The sequence below is a fragment of the Salvelinus namaycush genome, chromosome 3 (genome assembly GCF_016432855.1).
Source record: "Salvelinus namaycush isolate Seneca chromosome 3, SaNama_1.0, whole genome shotgun sequence".
Classification (NCBI taxonomy): Eukaryota; Metazoa; Chordata; class Actinopteri; order Salmoniformes; family Salmonidae; genus Salvelinus; species Salvelinus namaycush.
Window position 1 is genome coordinate 47,264,332 of NC_052309.1, and position 16,710 is coordinate 47,281,041.

Consider the following 16,710-nt stretch of genomic DNA (forward strand, 5'->3'; position numbering starts at 1 on the left):
AACTAATTCACCATTAGTAAGAAGGAAAGAAATTCCACTATTTAACAAGGCACACCTGTTAATTGAAATGCATTCCAGGTGACTACCTCATGAAGCTGGTTGAGAGAATGCCAAGAGTGTGCAAAGCTGTCATCAAGGCTGCTTGGTGGCTACTTTGAAGAATCTCAATATATTTGGATTTGTTTAACGTTTTTTTTTTGGTTGCTACATGATTCCATACGTCACTATTATTCCACAACGTAGAAAACAAAGAAAAACCCTTGAAGGAGTAGGTGTGTCAAAACTTTTGACTGGTACTGTACATCTGCACTAGCATCTATTTGGACACACACAGAGACACAATAAACAGAGGGAGAGCACCCCGCTGAGAAACCGTCCCACTAGCTGTGCGGTTGGGTTGGTGCCCCCCCCCCACACTTATTGTCGGGGAACATGTTTTAACACGCTCCCGCTGCTTAGACCAACAGTGGAGCGGGTGGCGTGCACGCCTGACTTCCTCTCATGCTGGTTATAATAGAGGCTGAGTTGAGTTGTGGGGGCACTGAGGGTCTCCCTCCATCATGCTTCCCCTAGCATGGAGGAGCAGGACATGCATGGGGGGGGGGGGGGGGGGGGGGGCTGAGTGGTACCTCACTGTGGTCTTCCTGGAGGGTTGTGTTTCACACTGAGGCTACCCTGGGTGTGTGTGTGTGTGTGTATACATGTGTCCATGTTGTTTTCAACAAATCTGTTGTGTGGGTGTGTGCGTGCCTGAACACTGCCGGTAAGTGTGTGTAGGATAGAAGGTCATATGTATGAGTGATGTGTTAGCTATTTTTGTGAATATGTGTGCTGTCGGGAGAAAAAAAAAACTCATATTTTCTGCAACGGTCCAACTTGGAGAGACATTTGGAAACGTTGTCGTCAGATCAGTTGTTTTTTCTCTTCCCCCCCTCTCACTTCTCCCTCTCTTTCCCCCCCTCTCTCTCCCCCCCTCTCACTTCTCCCTCTTCCCCCCTCTCATTTACATTTTCTGTTGCCGTCAGTTAGGTGCAGTGCCTCCAAGGGATTCGTCTTTTTGAAGTGTGTGGTTAATTTCCTCTCTTTCTGGGAGCACTCAGCTGCGGTGTGTGTGTGTGTGTGTGTGTGTGTGTGTGTGTGTGTGTCTGTGTGTGTGTGTGTGTGTGTGTGTGTGTGTGTGTGTGTAAAAGAGAGAGTGTGTAAGTGTGTGTTTGTGTTTGTTGCACCGTGCCCCACTTCTTACCTGCGCTCATTAGCACGACACCAAAGCGTCTTTACACTCCCTCTACCACTTCCTCTCCTTCTCTCTCATGCTCCCTCTACCACTTCCTCTCCTTCTCTCTCATGCTCCCTCTACCACTTCCTCTCCTTCTGTCTCATGCTCCCTCTCTCTCTAGAAGACAGAGAGGTCAGCCCAGAGTCCCCTCCACACACACGTCTACAGGAAGGTAAGCCAGTAGAAAGGAACCTTTAAGACTTGACTTGAATATCCCTAGACAGATAAAAATCTGCGTTCCAAATATGCACCCTATGCTCTCTATAACGCAACAGTTTTGACCAGGGCCCATAGGGAACAGGGTGCCATTTGGGACTCTCCCTGACCCTGACTCCATTACAGCCCCCAGTCATGTGAGTAGTTGCGGTGTAGTAGTAGTCAACCTGCAGTGTCCATGTCCTCCCTCTGGCCCCAGTACTGGACCCATAGTAACCACACTCAGGCGTGACAATAGTCTTTACACACTACTCCACTTGGCCAAGTAAAGGGCCCAGGGCAAAGAGTCTGAGGGTTTCCCCTGTGTGTCTGTCAGAAGGAATGGGAAACGAGCCACCCTGTTACAGAATAACTAGCCAGGACTCTCTGGAGTCTAGAGAGGGAGAAACTAGAGAAAGAAGTGTGTGTGTCTTGGAAAAGGGGAGGGGTGGGGTTTGGGTGGGAATTGATGTGCATATTAACATTTGAAAGAGGAATAGGCTATGTTAGTTCAGGTGTGTGTTGGAGTGGGATCTGTCTGTGTGTGGAAAAGGAAGGGTGTATGTGTGGTTGTGAGAGTCCTTGCGTGTGTGTCCTTGTACCTATGTCTGTGTGCACACTTGTCCGTGTGTGTGTGTGTGTGTGTGTGTGTGTGTGTGTGTGTGTGTGTGTTAGCCTGGGGAGTTGTACGAGTCTCTCCAGCCGGTACTCAATTTGCAGTGTTCATCATTTCTGAGCTCCCAAAGCCCGCTGATGTGTAGTAGGACCTCCCAACTGCACTTCTCAGCGCTATCAGGGGCCTGTGTTGGCTGCCCGGCGCTAAGCAGCCATATCTATTCACACATGGAAATGAGGGGCCGACACACAGAGCCGGGGGAGGGGACAGATAGCTCCGTGATAGAACACACTGCTTCAGTGGATGCGGCCCAAATGGCACCCTACACCCTATGTGGCGCACTACTTTTCACCAGGGCACCCGTGGGCCCTGGTCAAAAGTTGCACACACTAGGAAGGGAGTAGGGTGCCATTTGGGACGCAGCAGACAGGGCCTCTGCCTGCACCCTGCTCGCTTAGATGGAGAAAGATGGGGCTGTCAGTATCATAATGACTGGGCGACCTCTCTCATATCCCTCTCTTTGCCTCTACATCGCTCTCCCTCTCTCTCTACTTCTCTCCCTCTACTTCTCTCCTTTTTTCTCTCTCTACATCGCTCTCCCTCTTTCTCTACTGAAGTAGATAATAAACAAAAGTGAAATAAACAAAAATTAACAGGAAACATCACACTCACAGAAGTTCCAAAAGAATAAAAGACATTTCAAATGTCATATTATGTCTATGTACAGTGTTGTAACGATGTGCAAATAGTTGAAATACAAAAGGGAAAATAATAAACAAATATGGGATGTATTTAGAATGGTGTTTGTTCTTCACTGGTTGCCCTTTTCTTGTGGCAACAGGTTGCACATCTTGCTGCTGTGATGGCACACTGTGGTATTTCACCCAGTAGATATGAGAGTTTATCAAAATTGGGTTTGTTTTCGAATTCTTTGTGGATCTGTGTAATCTGAAGGAAATATGCATCTCTAATATGGTCATACATTTGGCAGGAAGTGCAGCTCCGTTTCCACCTCATTTTGTGGGCAGTGTGCACATAGCCGGTCTTCTCTTCAGAGCCAGGTCTGCCTACGGCGGCCTTTCTCAATAGCAAGGCTATGCTCACTGAGTCTGTACATAGTCAAAAGCTTTCCTTAAGTTTGGGTCAGTTACAGTGGTCAGGTAATCTCTCTCCCTCTTCTTCTCTATGAATCTCCCTCCTTCCCTCCCCAGCTCACAATAACCATCAGTTAGCCTGTCACGACGGGAGAGGAGACGGGCTCTCTTTCCACACGTCACGGCAAGACTCCCAACACAGAACACTGGGCTATTCCCATGTTCCACACGCCCAGCAGACGTACAGCCAACCAACGCCGAGTCTAGCCAGAGCGCATAGCACGGTATGTGTCCCAAATGGCACCCTTATTCCCTAGGTAGTGCACTACTTTTGCACAGAGCCCTATGGGCCCTGGTCAAAAGTAGTACACTATGGGGAATAGGGTGCCAATGGGGAAGCAGGCCATGTCTGGATGATCTCAGCTTCCACAGTGATAGCATATTGCTTTGTGTCTACCATCTAGTCCTGAGAGTGAATCCACTAGGCGGAGTCACTGGGCTTTGAGGGCTGAACGCAGCCTAAGCTGAAGAGTAGCAGTTCATGTAGGCACCAACTCAGGGAGGGCCCTGCCCACCTGCCTCTGCAAAACTGGGACGGGCTCGGTTCAAATACTTTACACGTGCATCCTTCCCTCCCTCCCTCCTTCCTTGAAGTCACATGGGAATGGAAACCTGAAGTATTCCCTAAATCATGACCAAGGGTTCCATCCCATTCTCATATTACCTCAAGGAGGGAAGGATGCATGTTTAACATATTGAACAAGGAGATAAGAAGGGTGCATTTTGAAAGTATTAGAACAGGGCCACATACTGCTGTCCTGAATTCACCCTCGTTGAGGTTATAACAGGAAGGAAGTCACAGCAGTGTAATACTGTATGTATGTCTGTTTCTGTCAAACACAGCCCTACACTGCAGCTGGTGGCTTGTGTTAGGGCTCTCTGGTCGTGTGCGTGCGGGTGTGTGTGTGTTTGTGCCACTCACCTCCAGCTAGGTCCTCCTCCAGCAGCTGGATCTGCAGGTGGAAAATCTTCTCCTGGAGGTCACACAGGGAACTCTTCATCTTCTCCCGCCGCGTGACCATGTAGCACAGGTTCCTCACCTGCCACACCCAGAGACAGAGAGACACACGTCACACCCAGAGACAGAGAGGCACACCCAGAGACAGAGAGACACACCCAGAGACAGAGAGACACACCCAGAGACAGAGAGACACACCCAGAGACAGAGAGGCACACCCAGAGACAGACAGACACACGTCACACCCAGAGACAGAGAGACACACCCAGAGACAGAGAGACACACCCAGAGACAGAGAGACACACCCAGAGACAGAGAGACACACCCAGAGACAGAGAGACACACGTCACACCCAGAGATAGAGAGACACACCCAGAGACAGAGAGACACACCCAGAGACAGAGAGACACACCCAGAGACAGAGAGACACACCCAGAGACAGAGAGACACACCCAGAGACAGAGAGACACACCCAGAGACAGAAAGACACACGTCACACAGTCCTCTGAACTCATTATAATAACCAGGTTGGATCTATAGCAGAGAGAAAGGCCCCATTAAAACCACCCAGCTTCCCTCTCTCTCTGTCTTTATTCAGTCTCAACCTCCCAGACGCGGGGTAGAAGGGTAGGGGTGTAACTAGACTGCAGCCAAGGGTAGGAACTCCAGCTAGACTAATTCTCTCAGCAGCATCACCACCCCCCCACCCCCCCACCCCACCTCCAACTCCTCACCCTGTCAAATCACTTTCATATGTTTTCATGTGTGTTTATGGGGCTCTGGTTTGGCAGTGGGACAACGTGGCTGTCGAAGGAGTAGCAGTGTGTGTGTGTGTGTGTGGTGGAGAGCTGGAGCGACTAACCTCCCCTCGGGAAGCTGCCGGGTTAGGCCATAGCCAACCCATTCTGGAGTAGTCCCCAGTAAAACAGAGAGAGGCTGGCTCACAGCCAGGAACAGGATACACACACAGGAAGAAAAAACACACACACACACGTCTGAGGGCTCCCAGTGTGTCCTGTGTCAAAGCACATCTGTGTGAGAGTGTGTTGTTTTTCCACTCCAGCATATTTCAGTGTGCATCTTTATCAATGAGAGTCTGTGACTAAGGATTAGTCACAGTGATGATGGGAAGAGGGGCAAGAGAGGAGGGGATACGGCTGACAAGAAAACAGATATATTTTTTGAGAGAGAGAGAGAGAAAAAGACACAGACAAGACAGACGGACAGCCGCCGACAGACGGACGGACAGACAGAGCGTAATGACAGAGGATGAAAAGTACTGTGCAGTCAGAAAGAAAACGCCGTCTTTGTCTGCCAGCCAGGCTGTGCTGTGCGAGGCGTCCGTCCTGTCACTCAGATGGTACAGCACGGCGGAGCTGAGCCACCCAGACACTCCACAAAGGACAGATCTGTTCACGCAGTCCGCCCGCCTGTCTCGCACACTGACGCAGACAGCACACGCGCATAGCCAACGCAAGGACGCGCACACAACAGCGCACAACAAAAAGGCACACATCTGATCTGGCATCACCAAGGACTCAACTGGCATCGCTCAATGACACGGTATATCACACCAGCCAACAGGAGAGTGCAAAAAGTGTCCGGGAAGAACAATAGAATACCAGTACTACTACAGCATCCATTTCTGTTGAGAAACACAACACACACACACACACACACACACACACACACACACACACACACACACACACACACACACACACACACACACACACACACACACACACAGGAGAACAAACATTACTGTTCTCCTGTCCCTGCTATGTTTAGCTCCAGCAGGAACAAAACATTAATTGTGTCCCAATGTATTCCGCTGATGGGGATAGTACATTAACAAACGGTTAACAGAGGAGATACGGCCAGCACACTGCCGCTGTGTGGGAGGAGATAACCACAGGCCTAATGTTTGGTATTGCTTGCTGCTAGTTTGCTTATTAAGTTGTCTGGTGGCCAGCTATCCTAAGTATTCTATTACTTCTAAGTAGGATAAAAATAGATGTGGGACACAATGTTCAGTATCTGTGTTAGATTACGAGTGGTGGTAGGGGGGGGGGCTGTTTTCAACAACAAGTTGAGGGGGGGGATGAGGAACGGAAGGCCTTCAAATGGGGGGGGGGGGGGGGGGGGCAGACACTTCCCTTCCTCTCTAATCTATGACTGAGTCCCAAATGGAACCCTATTCCCTTTATAATGCGCTACTTTTGACCTGGGACCAGAGTGCACAAGTAGTGCACAATATAGGGGACAGGGGGCCATTTGGGACACAACCTATTAACCTCTCTCATCTTTAGCAATTTCTCCAATCCACACTATCCCCTCTCTCTAACTCCCTCCCTCATTTTGTCCTTCGGCCCCGTGATAGAAGTACAGATAACTGCTAAGGGGCCACTCCTCTTCCATAGCACACGCAGAGCAAACAGCTTTTCACCTACTTTCTATTCTCCTCTCTCTCTCTCTCTCTCTCTCTCCATCCTTATCTGTTCCCTCCTCTATCCCTTCATCCATCTCATCCTTCCCTCTCACTCCCTCTCAGGCTCCGTACACAGAGGCCTTAGTGGTGTATTTACTGTGCCGAGCAGGGCCAACTGCTCCCATACCACACAGTAAACAGATGTCTCTCAGTTTCTTCCCTCTCGCTCTGATCACTTCCCCAATCGCACAATCTCGCTCTCCCTCCATCCCTACAACACAGTAAACTGCTTCCTTTTCTCCCTCCATCTCTCATGCTCTTTTTCTCCCTCTATACTAGAATTACACATCTCTCCCCCACTCTCTTCTCTCACCCCCCCCCCCCCCCCCGACTCTGTAGCACAGAGAGACAGCGAGGATAGAGTGAGTATTGGTGGTGTAATAAGTGGACTGAACAGGGCCCGCTCCTCTCCTCTCCTGCCAGACACCTGTTGATTTAATTAGGGCCCGATGACAGCAGATGCGTTGGTGACCGCTCGCGGTCCAGGTCTCAGTGACCGCGGTGTGAAACAGGTCTGCGTGCTCACATGCAGACGACCAGGCTGCCCCAGGCATGGAACGTGGCGTGGAAATGCGGCTGCCCCGGGCTGAAAGTGCACCGTGCGCATCAGAGAGGATCCCACCACTGATCCTAGAGTTACAGACAGTGACTAGAAGGGCTGGCCAGAGCCCCAGAGAGGGAGAGGCGAGAACACCTCGGCTGCATCCCAAATTGTACCTTATTCCCTGTATAGTGTATTGTCAAAAGTAGTGCACTATGTAAGGAATAGGGCTGGGAAATTCCAGGGACCTCACAATACGATTTTGTCACGATAACCAAGTGCAGATACGATATGTATTGCGATTCTATACTGCGATTTTATTGGTATTTGATGTCCCGATATATTGCTCACTACATGACCTGCCACCACGTTTAACAGCAAAAAAAAACAACCCTAAAAGATATTTTTTACAACTTGAAATGTGATGACTTTTGCTAGAGTGACCCCAACATTAGAAAAAGTGAAACACTGCCTTTGTTCAAATTTCCATGAAAGCTGTACACCACCAGGGTACAAAGAATGTCTTCGGGTCATTTTTGACCCGGCAGTTATAAAATAACTAACTAAAATTTACACACCACAAAGACACACACACACACACACACACACACACACACACACACACACACACACACACACACACACACACACACACACACACACACACACACACACACACACACACACACACACACACAGAGAAATTAAGATTGTGTGCTACTGTTTGAACTCAGACAAAACTAAAACGTTGTTGTGCATGTGCAGCATCTCCTCTCCACGACCCCACACCACTCAAGTTCACAGACAAATTAAAAACTATTTCAGACTAAATAAACATTTCTTGAAAGCATTGTTTACTAATGGGGAATGCAGTCAGGGGCTATAAAGGTGCTGCAGATGACAGTCCCCCCAGTTCTCTCTTTTGCTGAAGCCATGAGTGCACGTTTCAGTGCCCAACAGGTCATAGATCTGATTTTTTCAGATGTCCAGGAAGAACAAGAGAACAATGATTTAGAAGAAGAGGAGGTATCTGAAGAAGAAGATGGGGAAGAATACAACCCAGAGCACGATGCATCATCTTCAGAAGAATTAGAAATCCCCCAAGCTGAAAGAGACACATTTTTGTCAGCAAAATAACATGGTCCTTGACACCTTATGACAACCAGGGCAGGATGGCAGCACAAAATGTCATAAGGATGACCCCAGGGCCACCAAGACATGCAGTTGCCCATGTCCAGGACATCGCCTCCACATTCTACATGTTCGTCACACCAGCCATCAAAAAAATCATCCTGGAATTGACAAATTTGGAGGGTTTCTGTAAATATGGAGACAACTGGAAAAGGATGGATGAGATTGACCTGCGTGCCTACATAGGGCTGCTAATCTTAGCGGGTGTGTGTAGGTCCCGAGGCGAGGCTACATGTAGTCTCTGGGATGCAGAGAGTGGAAGGGCGATTTTCCGTGCCACAATGCCACTGAAAGTCTTTCACACTTTCGCAAGAATGTTACGATTTGATAACCGTGAGTCAAGACCTGCCAGACACGTGAGAGACAAACTGGAGGCCATGAGAGAGTTCTGGGAGAAGTAGGTGGAGCGTCTGCCATACCTCTACAACCCTGGGCATGAAGTAACAGTGGATGAGCAACTGGTTCCATTCAGGAGGTACATTTTTAATTTTCATATCTGTAATGTAAGTGAGTTTCACTGTTAATTATATTATGTATTGCTGTAATATCATTGATTTATGTGATTGTTTTCTGTGATGCTGATACTAATTACTGATAGTAATCTTTTTTGTCAAAAGGTCGCTGTCCTTTCCGGCAGTATATGTCCAGCAAGCCAGCAAAGTATGGCATCAAGATATGGGTGGCCTGTGATGCACAATCCAGCTACGCTTGGAAGATGCAAGTCTACACAGGGAAGCCGACCAGTGGAGGCCCGGAGAAGAACCAGGGGATGCGGGTTGTGCTTGATGTGACAGATGGACTGGGGGGGCACAATGTCACGTGTGACAATTTCTTCATCTCTTATGAACTCAGCCAGCAGCTCCTGAAGAGGAAGATCACCATGGTTGGCACAGTTAGAAAGAACAAGCCTGAGCTCCCCCCTGAACTCCTCGCAACAAGGGGGAGAGAGGCTTTGTCATCAAAGTTTGCCTTCACCCCCACACCCACTCTAGTTTCTTACATCCCAAAGAGGAAGAATGTGGACCTCCTGAGCACACTGCACGAAATGGCCTGTACTACAACCACAACAAAGGAAGCGTGGACAACCTGGACAAGGTGACTGGAACTTGCAGCTGTAGGAGGATGACTGCCCGCTGGCCCCTGGTCATCTTCCATAACATCATTGATGTGTCCTCATACAATGCCTTTGTGATATGGAACAAGATCAACCCTACCTGGATGTCTGATAAGCAGAACAAGAGGAGGGTGCTCCTGGAGCAGCTGGGAAAGGCACTTGTAACCCCACACATTCAAAGAAGGGAGCGCCTCCCACACACAGCAGCCTCTGCAGCGCTTGTGAAAGCTGTACAGGGGGCTGAATCTTGTCCTGATCCACCTGAGGCTGCAGCTGAAGCAGGCAAGAGGAGGAGATGCCAATTCTGCCTCCCAAAGAAGGACTGTAAAACAAATACTATGTGCTGCACATGTGAGAAATACATCTGCAAAGTCCATGCATGGGAGAAGACTAGTATTTTGTAGTTGAATTCCTCATTGTACAGTATATAAGAAAGTTCAAGACTGTTATTGTTTCGCTTCAATAAAATGCATTCAAAACTACTTCCTGCACATTTCTGCTACTTTCTTAGGCTATACAAGTGCTATCTCATGCTAAAATGTATGTTTACACCTATGCAGTACCTTTAGCAATAATAATAAACCTCTACTTGAGTAAAGAAAACAATTATGACAAGTATGTTGTAATAAAAACGAGTGGTGTCCACTAATTAAATGCAGTCTTTCTGCACTGTGAAGAGGGAAAACCCAGAAAGTGTGTGATGTTTCTTCATGCAAAATAGATTTGGGGTTTAAAATTCAATTAAGCTGCTTCATTTGAGGGGTTTAGTGAAGGCAGGTCATTTTTTACCCTTATGACAAGGGGAGTATACAGAATGGTAAGACTACACAAGGGTTAAATAGATGGAGAACATGCTGTAGGACGAAAAATACCAGAGTTTTGGCGCAGATACAGCCGATTAGTGCTAGCTAACGCTACCTAGGAAGAAATTGTGACATTTTTTTGACAAATCGACACTTGGAGTCAAAGTACAGATATAATACAATCCAAAATAATATTGCGATATGGGGTGCAGCCCTCACCACTGACTCTCTGTAGGGCTTTACAGTTAATAAAACGGTGAAGCTGATAAACAACTAATGAGTAAAGGGATACACGTGTATATTGGTGACTTGAACAATATCACTGAGCAACACCCTGGAGAGGGAGAGTAACAGCATCTCCCCACTGACAGACTACATGGATATAGCAGAGACTACTTTAATTAGTGTGACATATCCCTCTCAGGAAAACGTGTCAAAAGGGCAAGAGCAGAGTGGGTTGTCAGTGCGTACTAGGTGAATGTGGGGACGTGGAGGACTTCATTATCCGTTGAGGTCCGACGATAAAACACTGCCTGACATTCATATGAAATAGAAGCTCATTCACTAGACAATAACACGTTCTGATTCAGCCCAATCCATTGTGCTATTGAGCCTGAGTGCTAAAGAAGACAGAGGAGAGTACAGCGTCGCAACGTGGGTCTCTGGGATAGACAGACAGACGGACAGCTCTCTCGCTCACGCTCAACCTACTCTGCTGCTAGTTCTCTGAACAGGAGAGGAGAAAGACGCAGTGGGAGAGAGAAAGACAGACAGAGAGGGAGAGAGATCCTGTATGGCTCAGTTGGTAGAGCATGGCGCTTTCACCGCCAGGATTGTGGGTTTGATTCCCGGGGCTACCATCACGTAAAATGTATGCGCGCATCACTGTTAAGTCGCTTTGGATAAAAGCGTCTGCTAAATGGCATAAATATAAGAGGTCTTCAAGAATCCACCTGTACCCGAATACCCAAGACTCAATCTGGGACCAGAGTGGGTCCAGATCCAGAATTCTAAATAATGTCACGGTCTGGGTCAGATCTGATTGTCACGGGTATGTGTAATTTTAACGGACTTGTTCGGAAGGACCCATTCGTATTCGAAAGCACCTGCTGTAGTAGAGAGAGAGAAATTGTGTAGTTTGTGCTGCTGCTCTTTGCTTTTCAACGAGAGTGGCGTGTGTAGCTTGTTGTTGTTGGCCAATCATAAGTCATCAAAGCAGTCATAGAGCCTCCGCGTGGGGCAAAAGTTAGGATTAAAACTATATATACAAAAGTATGTGGACACTTGTGTATGTATGTGGACACCCTTCAAATGACTGGATTCGGCTATTTCAGCCCCACCCGTTTCTGACAAGTGTATAAAATTGAGCACAGAGCCACGCAATCTCCCTAGACAAACATTGGCAGTAGAATGGCCTTACTGAAGAGCTCAGACTTTCAAATGTGGCACCGTCATAGGATGCCACCTTTCCAACAAGTCAGTTCATCAGATTTCTTCCCTGCTAGAGCTGCCCCAGTCAACTGTAAATGCTGTTATTATGAAGTGGAAACATCTAGGAGCAACAACAGCTCAGCCACAAAGTGGTAGGCCACACAAGCTCACAGAATGGTACTGGCGGAGTGCCGAAGCACGTAAAAAATAATATGTCCTCGGTTGCAACACTCACTACCGAGTTCCAAACTGCCTCTGGAAGCAACGTCAGCACAAGAAATGTTCGTCGGGAGCTTCATGAAATGGGTTTCCATGGCTAAGCAGCCGCACACAAGCCTAAGATCACCATGTGCAATGCCAAGAGTCTGCTGGAGTGGTGTAAAGCTCGCCGCAATTGGTCTCTGGAGCAGTGGAAACGCGTTCTCTGGAATGATGAATCGCGCTTCACCATCTGGCAGTCCGACAGACGAATCTGGGTTTGGCAGATGCCAGGAGAACGCTACCTGCCCCAATGCATAGTGCCAAGTGTAAAGTGGAGGAGGAGGTGGAGGGTGGAATAATGGACTGGGGCATCTTAAAACGCTACAATGACATTCTAGATGATTCTGTGCTTCCAACTTTGTGGCAACAGTTTGGGGAAGGCCCTTTCCTGTTTCAGCATGACAATGCCCCCGTGCACAAAGCGAGTTCCATACAGAAAAGGTTCGTTGAGATTGGTGTGGAAGAACTTGAATGGCCTGCACAGAGCCCTGACCTCAACCTCATCGAACACCTTTGGGATGAATTGAAACGCCGACTGCGAGCCAGGCCTAACCGCCCATCAGTGCCCGACCTAACTAATGCTCGTGGCTGAAAGGAAGCAAGTCCCCACATGTTCAAGCCTTCCCAGAAGATTAGGGGCTGTTATAGCAGTAAAAAGGGGACCAGCTACACATGAATGCCCATGATTTTGGAATGAGATGTTCGACGAGCAGGTGTCCACATACTTTTGGTCATGTAGTGTATCAATGGAAGATGGAATTAAAATGATGGAATTTAAAGGAGAGGGATAGGCTACTATATATTCTGTTCTGTTTGTAATTGTGTAGGATGAGAATGCGCATCCAGCCTAAATTATCCTAGCCAGCCAGCTAGCCAACTTAACTAGCTTCTCCCGGTTTGATGCAGTCAAGACAGGTAGTAAGTAATCATATTGGATGATAAATAACCTAGCTATGGCAGCGCTATGGCAGCTATATGTCTACTATAGCGCAGGTCGGCTTGGTTGGTTGCGGTCTCTCGTCTCTCCCTCCCACCTCTCTCTACCTCGCTCTTTATCAGCTCCGGTTAATAAAGTAGCTTGACAATAGACTTTCCTGCTGCTGACAAGGTCTATAAGGAACGGGTGCAGTTGTCCACAGGTCCGTTCTGAGCGGGATTCTTGGTTTCAAAAATGTATTTATGCATATTGGGCCCGGATGGGAAAGCCCCAGGTCCAACTTCTTGGACCCGCGAAAGGCCTCTAATATATATTATATTAAACAGCGAGAGAGAGAAATGCTGTGACTCGTCAACACACGCCTGCCAAAAACCAAAGCACCGCATATCAAAAGACACACGGGAGGAAAAAGGGAGGGAGAGAGACAGAGAGAACGAGGGAGGGAGAGCTGAAAAGTGGGTCAGACAGACAGCCCAGGCTGTTGCAGCTGGATACGGTAGTGGGTGAGGAGACTTAGTGAGAGAGGCCAGCTCTGTAGAGTGCCATGCTGCTTACAGCCATCAGGAGATCCTCCCTACCAGATTCCTCCTCCTCCCTGAAGAGAGTCAAACCAGGAGGAGAATTTATTAGCTCCTGTTAATCACGCACTGACACTACACCCAAGCCCAGTCCACTGTGGGGGGGTGTCCAGGGAGACATCCTCATACAATCAGGGCTCAGAATATTTTGACTGCTGTGTCAGAGAAGACCCACAAGGCTGGTATCTGTCTGGAGATCTCCATGAGCAATGCCAAAAAATCCCCAAGTATCCCTTTAATAAACAGAGTGATACTGTTCTGCTCTGTTCTCTTCTGATCGGTTGACCTAGTCACAGACAGTCCCAAATTGAACCCTATCCCCTATATAGTGCACAACTTTTGACCAGGGCCCTATATAGGGAATAGTGCACCATATAGGGAATAGGGTGCAATTTGATCATCAACAGACTGCTTTTCTAAGCCCTCACCAAGGTCGTTTTTGGAATTAATTAAAGTGAAAGCAGCAGCAAAGCACATATGTCATGGCAGATGTGAAAAAGAAAAAAAAACTCTGGCTATGAAACTAGCTAACTGTTTTGTTAAGCCTCTCAGGAGTGGAGGGTTAATATTACTCAGTCAAAATGCTTTGTGTGCACAAACAAAAACAGGAGTGGGAGATTAAAGTTGTGATTCCTCTCCCATTTTGATGATGTATTGAGCATGTGTTTTTCAGGCTAGTGCATGCTGCTGCTACAGCATCAGACACTGTGGGTAGTTGAGAAAATACCAGACATATGATTGGGGGGGGGACCGCTTCACCAGGGGAAGCCGGCTCGTAATAATGGCTGGAACGGAGCAAATGGAATGGCATAAAACACCTGGAAACCATGTATTCGATGTAGTGGCTTGCGAAAGTATTCACCCCCCTTGGCATTTTTCCAATGTTGTTGCCTTACAACCTGGAATTAAAATAGATTTTCTTTCATTTGATTTACACAACATGCCTACCACTTTGAAGATGCAAAATATTTTTTATTGTGAAACAAGCAAGAAATAAGACAAAAAAACTGAAAACTTGAGCGGGTATAACTATTCACCCCCCCCCCCCCAAAGTCAATACTTTGCAGAGCCACCTTTTGCAGCAATTACAGCTGCAAGTGTCTTGGGGTATGTCTCTATAAGCTTGGGACATCTAGCCACTGGGATTTTGTCCAATCTTCAAGGCAAAACTGCTCCAGCTCCTTCAAGTTGGATGGGTTCTGCTGGTGTACAGCAATCTTTAAGTCATACCAGATTCTCAATTGGATTGAGGTCTGGGCTTTGACTAGGCCATTCCAAGACATTTAAACGTTTTCCCTTAAACCACTCAATTGTTGCTTTAGCAGAATGCTTAGGGTCATTGTCCTGCTGGAAGGTGAACCTCCTCTCTGGAAGACTGAAACAGGTTTCCCTCAAGAATTTCCCTGTATTTAGCGCCATCCATCATTCCTTCAATTCTGACCAGTTTCCCAGTCCCTGCTGATGAAAAACATCCCCACAGCATGATGCTGCCACCACGCTTCACTGTGGGGATAGTGTTCTCGGGGTAATAAGAGGTGTTGGGTTTGTGGCAGACAAAGTGTTTTCCTTGATGGCCAAAAAGCTTAATTTTAGTTTAATCTGACCAGAGTACCTTCTTCCATATGTTTGGGGAGTCTCCCACATGCATTTTGGCAAACGCCAAACGTGTTTGCTTATTTCTTTTCTTTAAGCAATGGATTTGTTCTGGCCACTCTTCTGTAAAGCCCAGCTCTGTGGAGTGTATGGCTTAAAGTGGTCCTATGGACAGATACTTCAATTTGCTATGTGGAGCTTTGCAGCTCCTTCAGTGTTATCTTTCGTCTCTTTGTTGCCTCTCTGATTAATGCCCTCCTTGCCTGGTCCGTGAGTTTTGGTGGGCGGCCCTCTCTTGGCAGGTTTGTTGTGGTGCCATATTCTGTCAATTTTTTAATAATGGATTTAATGGTGCTCCGTGGGATGTTCAAAGTTTCTGATATTTTTTTATAACCCAACCCTGATCTGTACTTCTCCACAACTTTGTCCCTGACCTGTTTGGAGAGGTCCTTGGTCTTCATGGTGCTGCAGTCTCTGGGGCCTTTCAGAACAGGTGTATATATACTGAGATCATGTGACAGATCATATGACACTTAAATAAAGTCCACCTGTGTGCAATCTAACTAATTATGTGACTTTTGAAGGTAATTGGTTGCACCAGATCTTATTTAGGGGCTTCATAGCAAAGGGAGTGAATACATGTGCCGTTTTTTTTGGGGGGGGGGGGGGGGGGGGGGGCAGTTTACTGAAACAAGTTTTTTTTTTTTTTTTCACTTCACCAATTTGGACTATTTTGTGTACGTCTATTACATGAAATCCCAATAAAAATCCATTCAAATTACAGGTTGTAATGCAACTACATAGGAAAAAGTCAGAAGGGGATGAATACTTTTGCAAGGCACTGTATTCGTTACCATTCCACCTATTCCGCTGCGGTCATTAACACGAGTCTGTCCTCCCCAATTAAGGTACCACCAACCTCCTGTGTGCTCCACTGCCTACATTCACCTCAGCAGCCAGTAGGGAGGTTTCTGTAACGGACAGACCCAAACTTAAGTCTTCGCCTTTGCCTCTAAAGCCTTGTAATGTGCTATGAAAAAGCCATTCACTTGATTGATTGGCTGACCCAGGGCTTTAGCCTATTAACATCCTCGACTGTAGGAGCACAGCAATTAGACTGTTAGCATCCTCCACTATTGGAGCACAGCCCATTAGCCTGTTAGCATCCTCCACAATAGGAGCACAGCCCATTAGCCTGTTAGCATCCTCCACAATAGGAGCACAGCCCATTAGCCTGTTAGCATCCTCCACAATAGGAGCACAGCCCATCAGCATCTCTGTAAGCATGTTAGCATCCTTCCCTGTGGGAGCACAGCAAGGAGGTTCTGCTCCACACTCCCTTGACCAGAGAGGAAAGGAGTTAATCAAGCTAAAATCAGCAATACTCCTATAGTAGAAAGCAATAATCCAGCAGGAGAGAGGCTTCACACAGCTACGTGTTGAAGTTGAATTGAGCATTTTTATTGCCCCTAGTCAGGGGTTAAGTGAGAAGTCCATATACGGTGGTTAGCTGTTTAAAGGAATAGAATCATGAGCGAGTGGCTGGCGGCAATAATCGAAATAATCAGTCC

At 47.4% G+C, this 16,710-nt stretch overlaps 1 protein-coding gene across 2 annotated transcripts in view; it reads right to left on the reverse strand.

Moving 5' to 3' along the window:
• The window catches only part of LOC120031954 (protein Jade-1-like), a 139,075-nt gene that overhangs the window by 13,995 nt on the left and 108,370 nt on the right, over positions 1-16,710 (reverse strand). For both annotated transcript variants that reach the window (XM_038977823.1, XM_038977832.1), the window contains exon 10: positions 4,164-4,281. In XM_038977823.1, the coding sequence (XP_038833751.1) occupies positions 4,164-4,281 (118 nt within the window). The remainder of the gene's footprint in view (positions 1-4,163; positions 4,282-16,710) is intronic.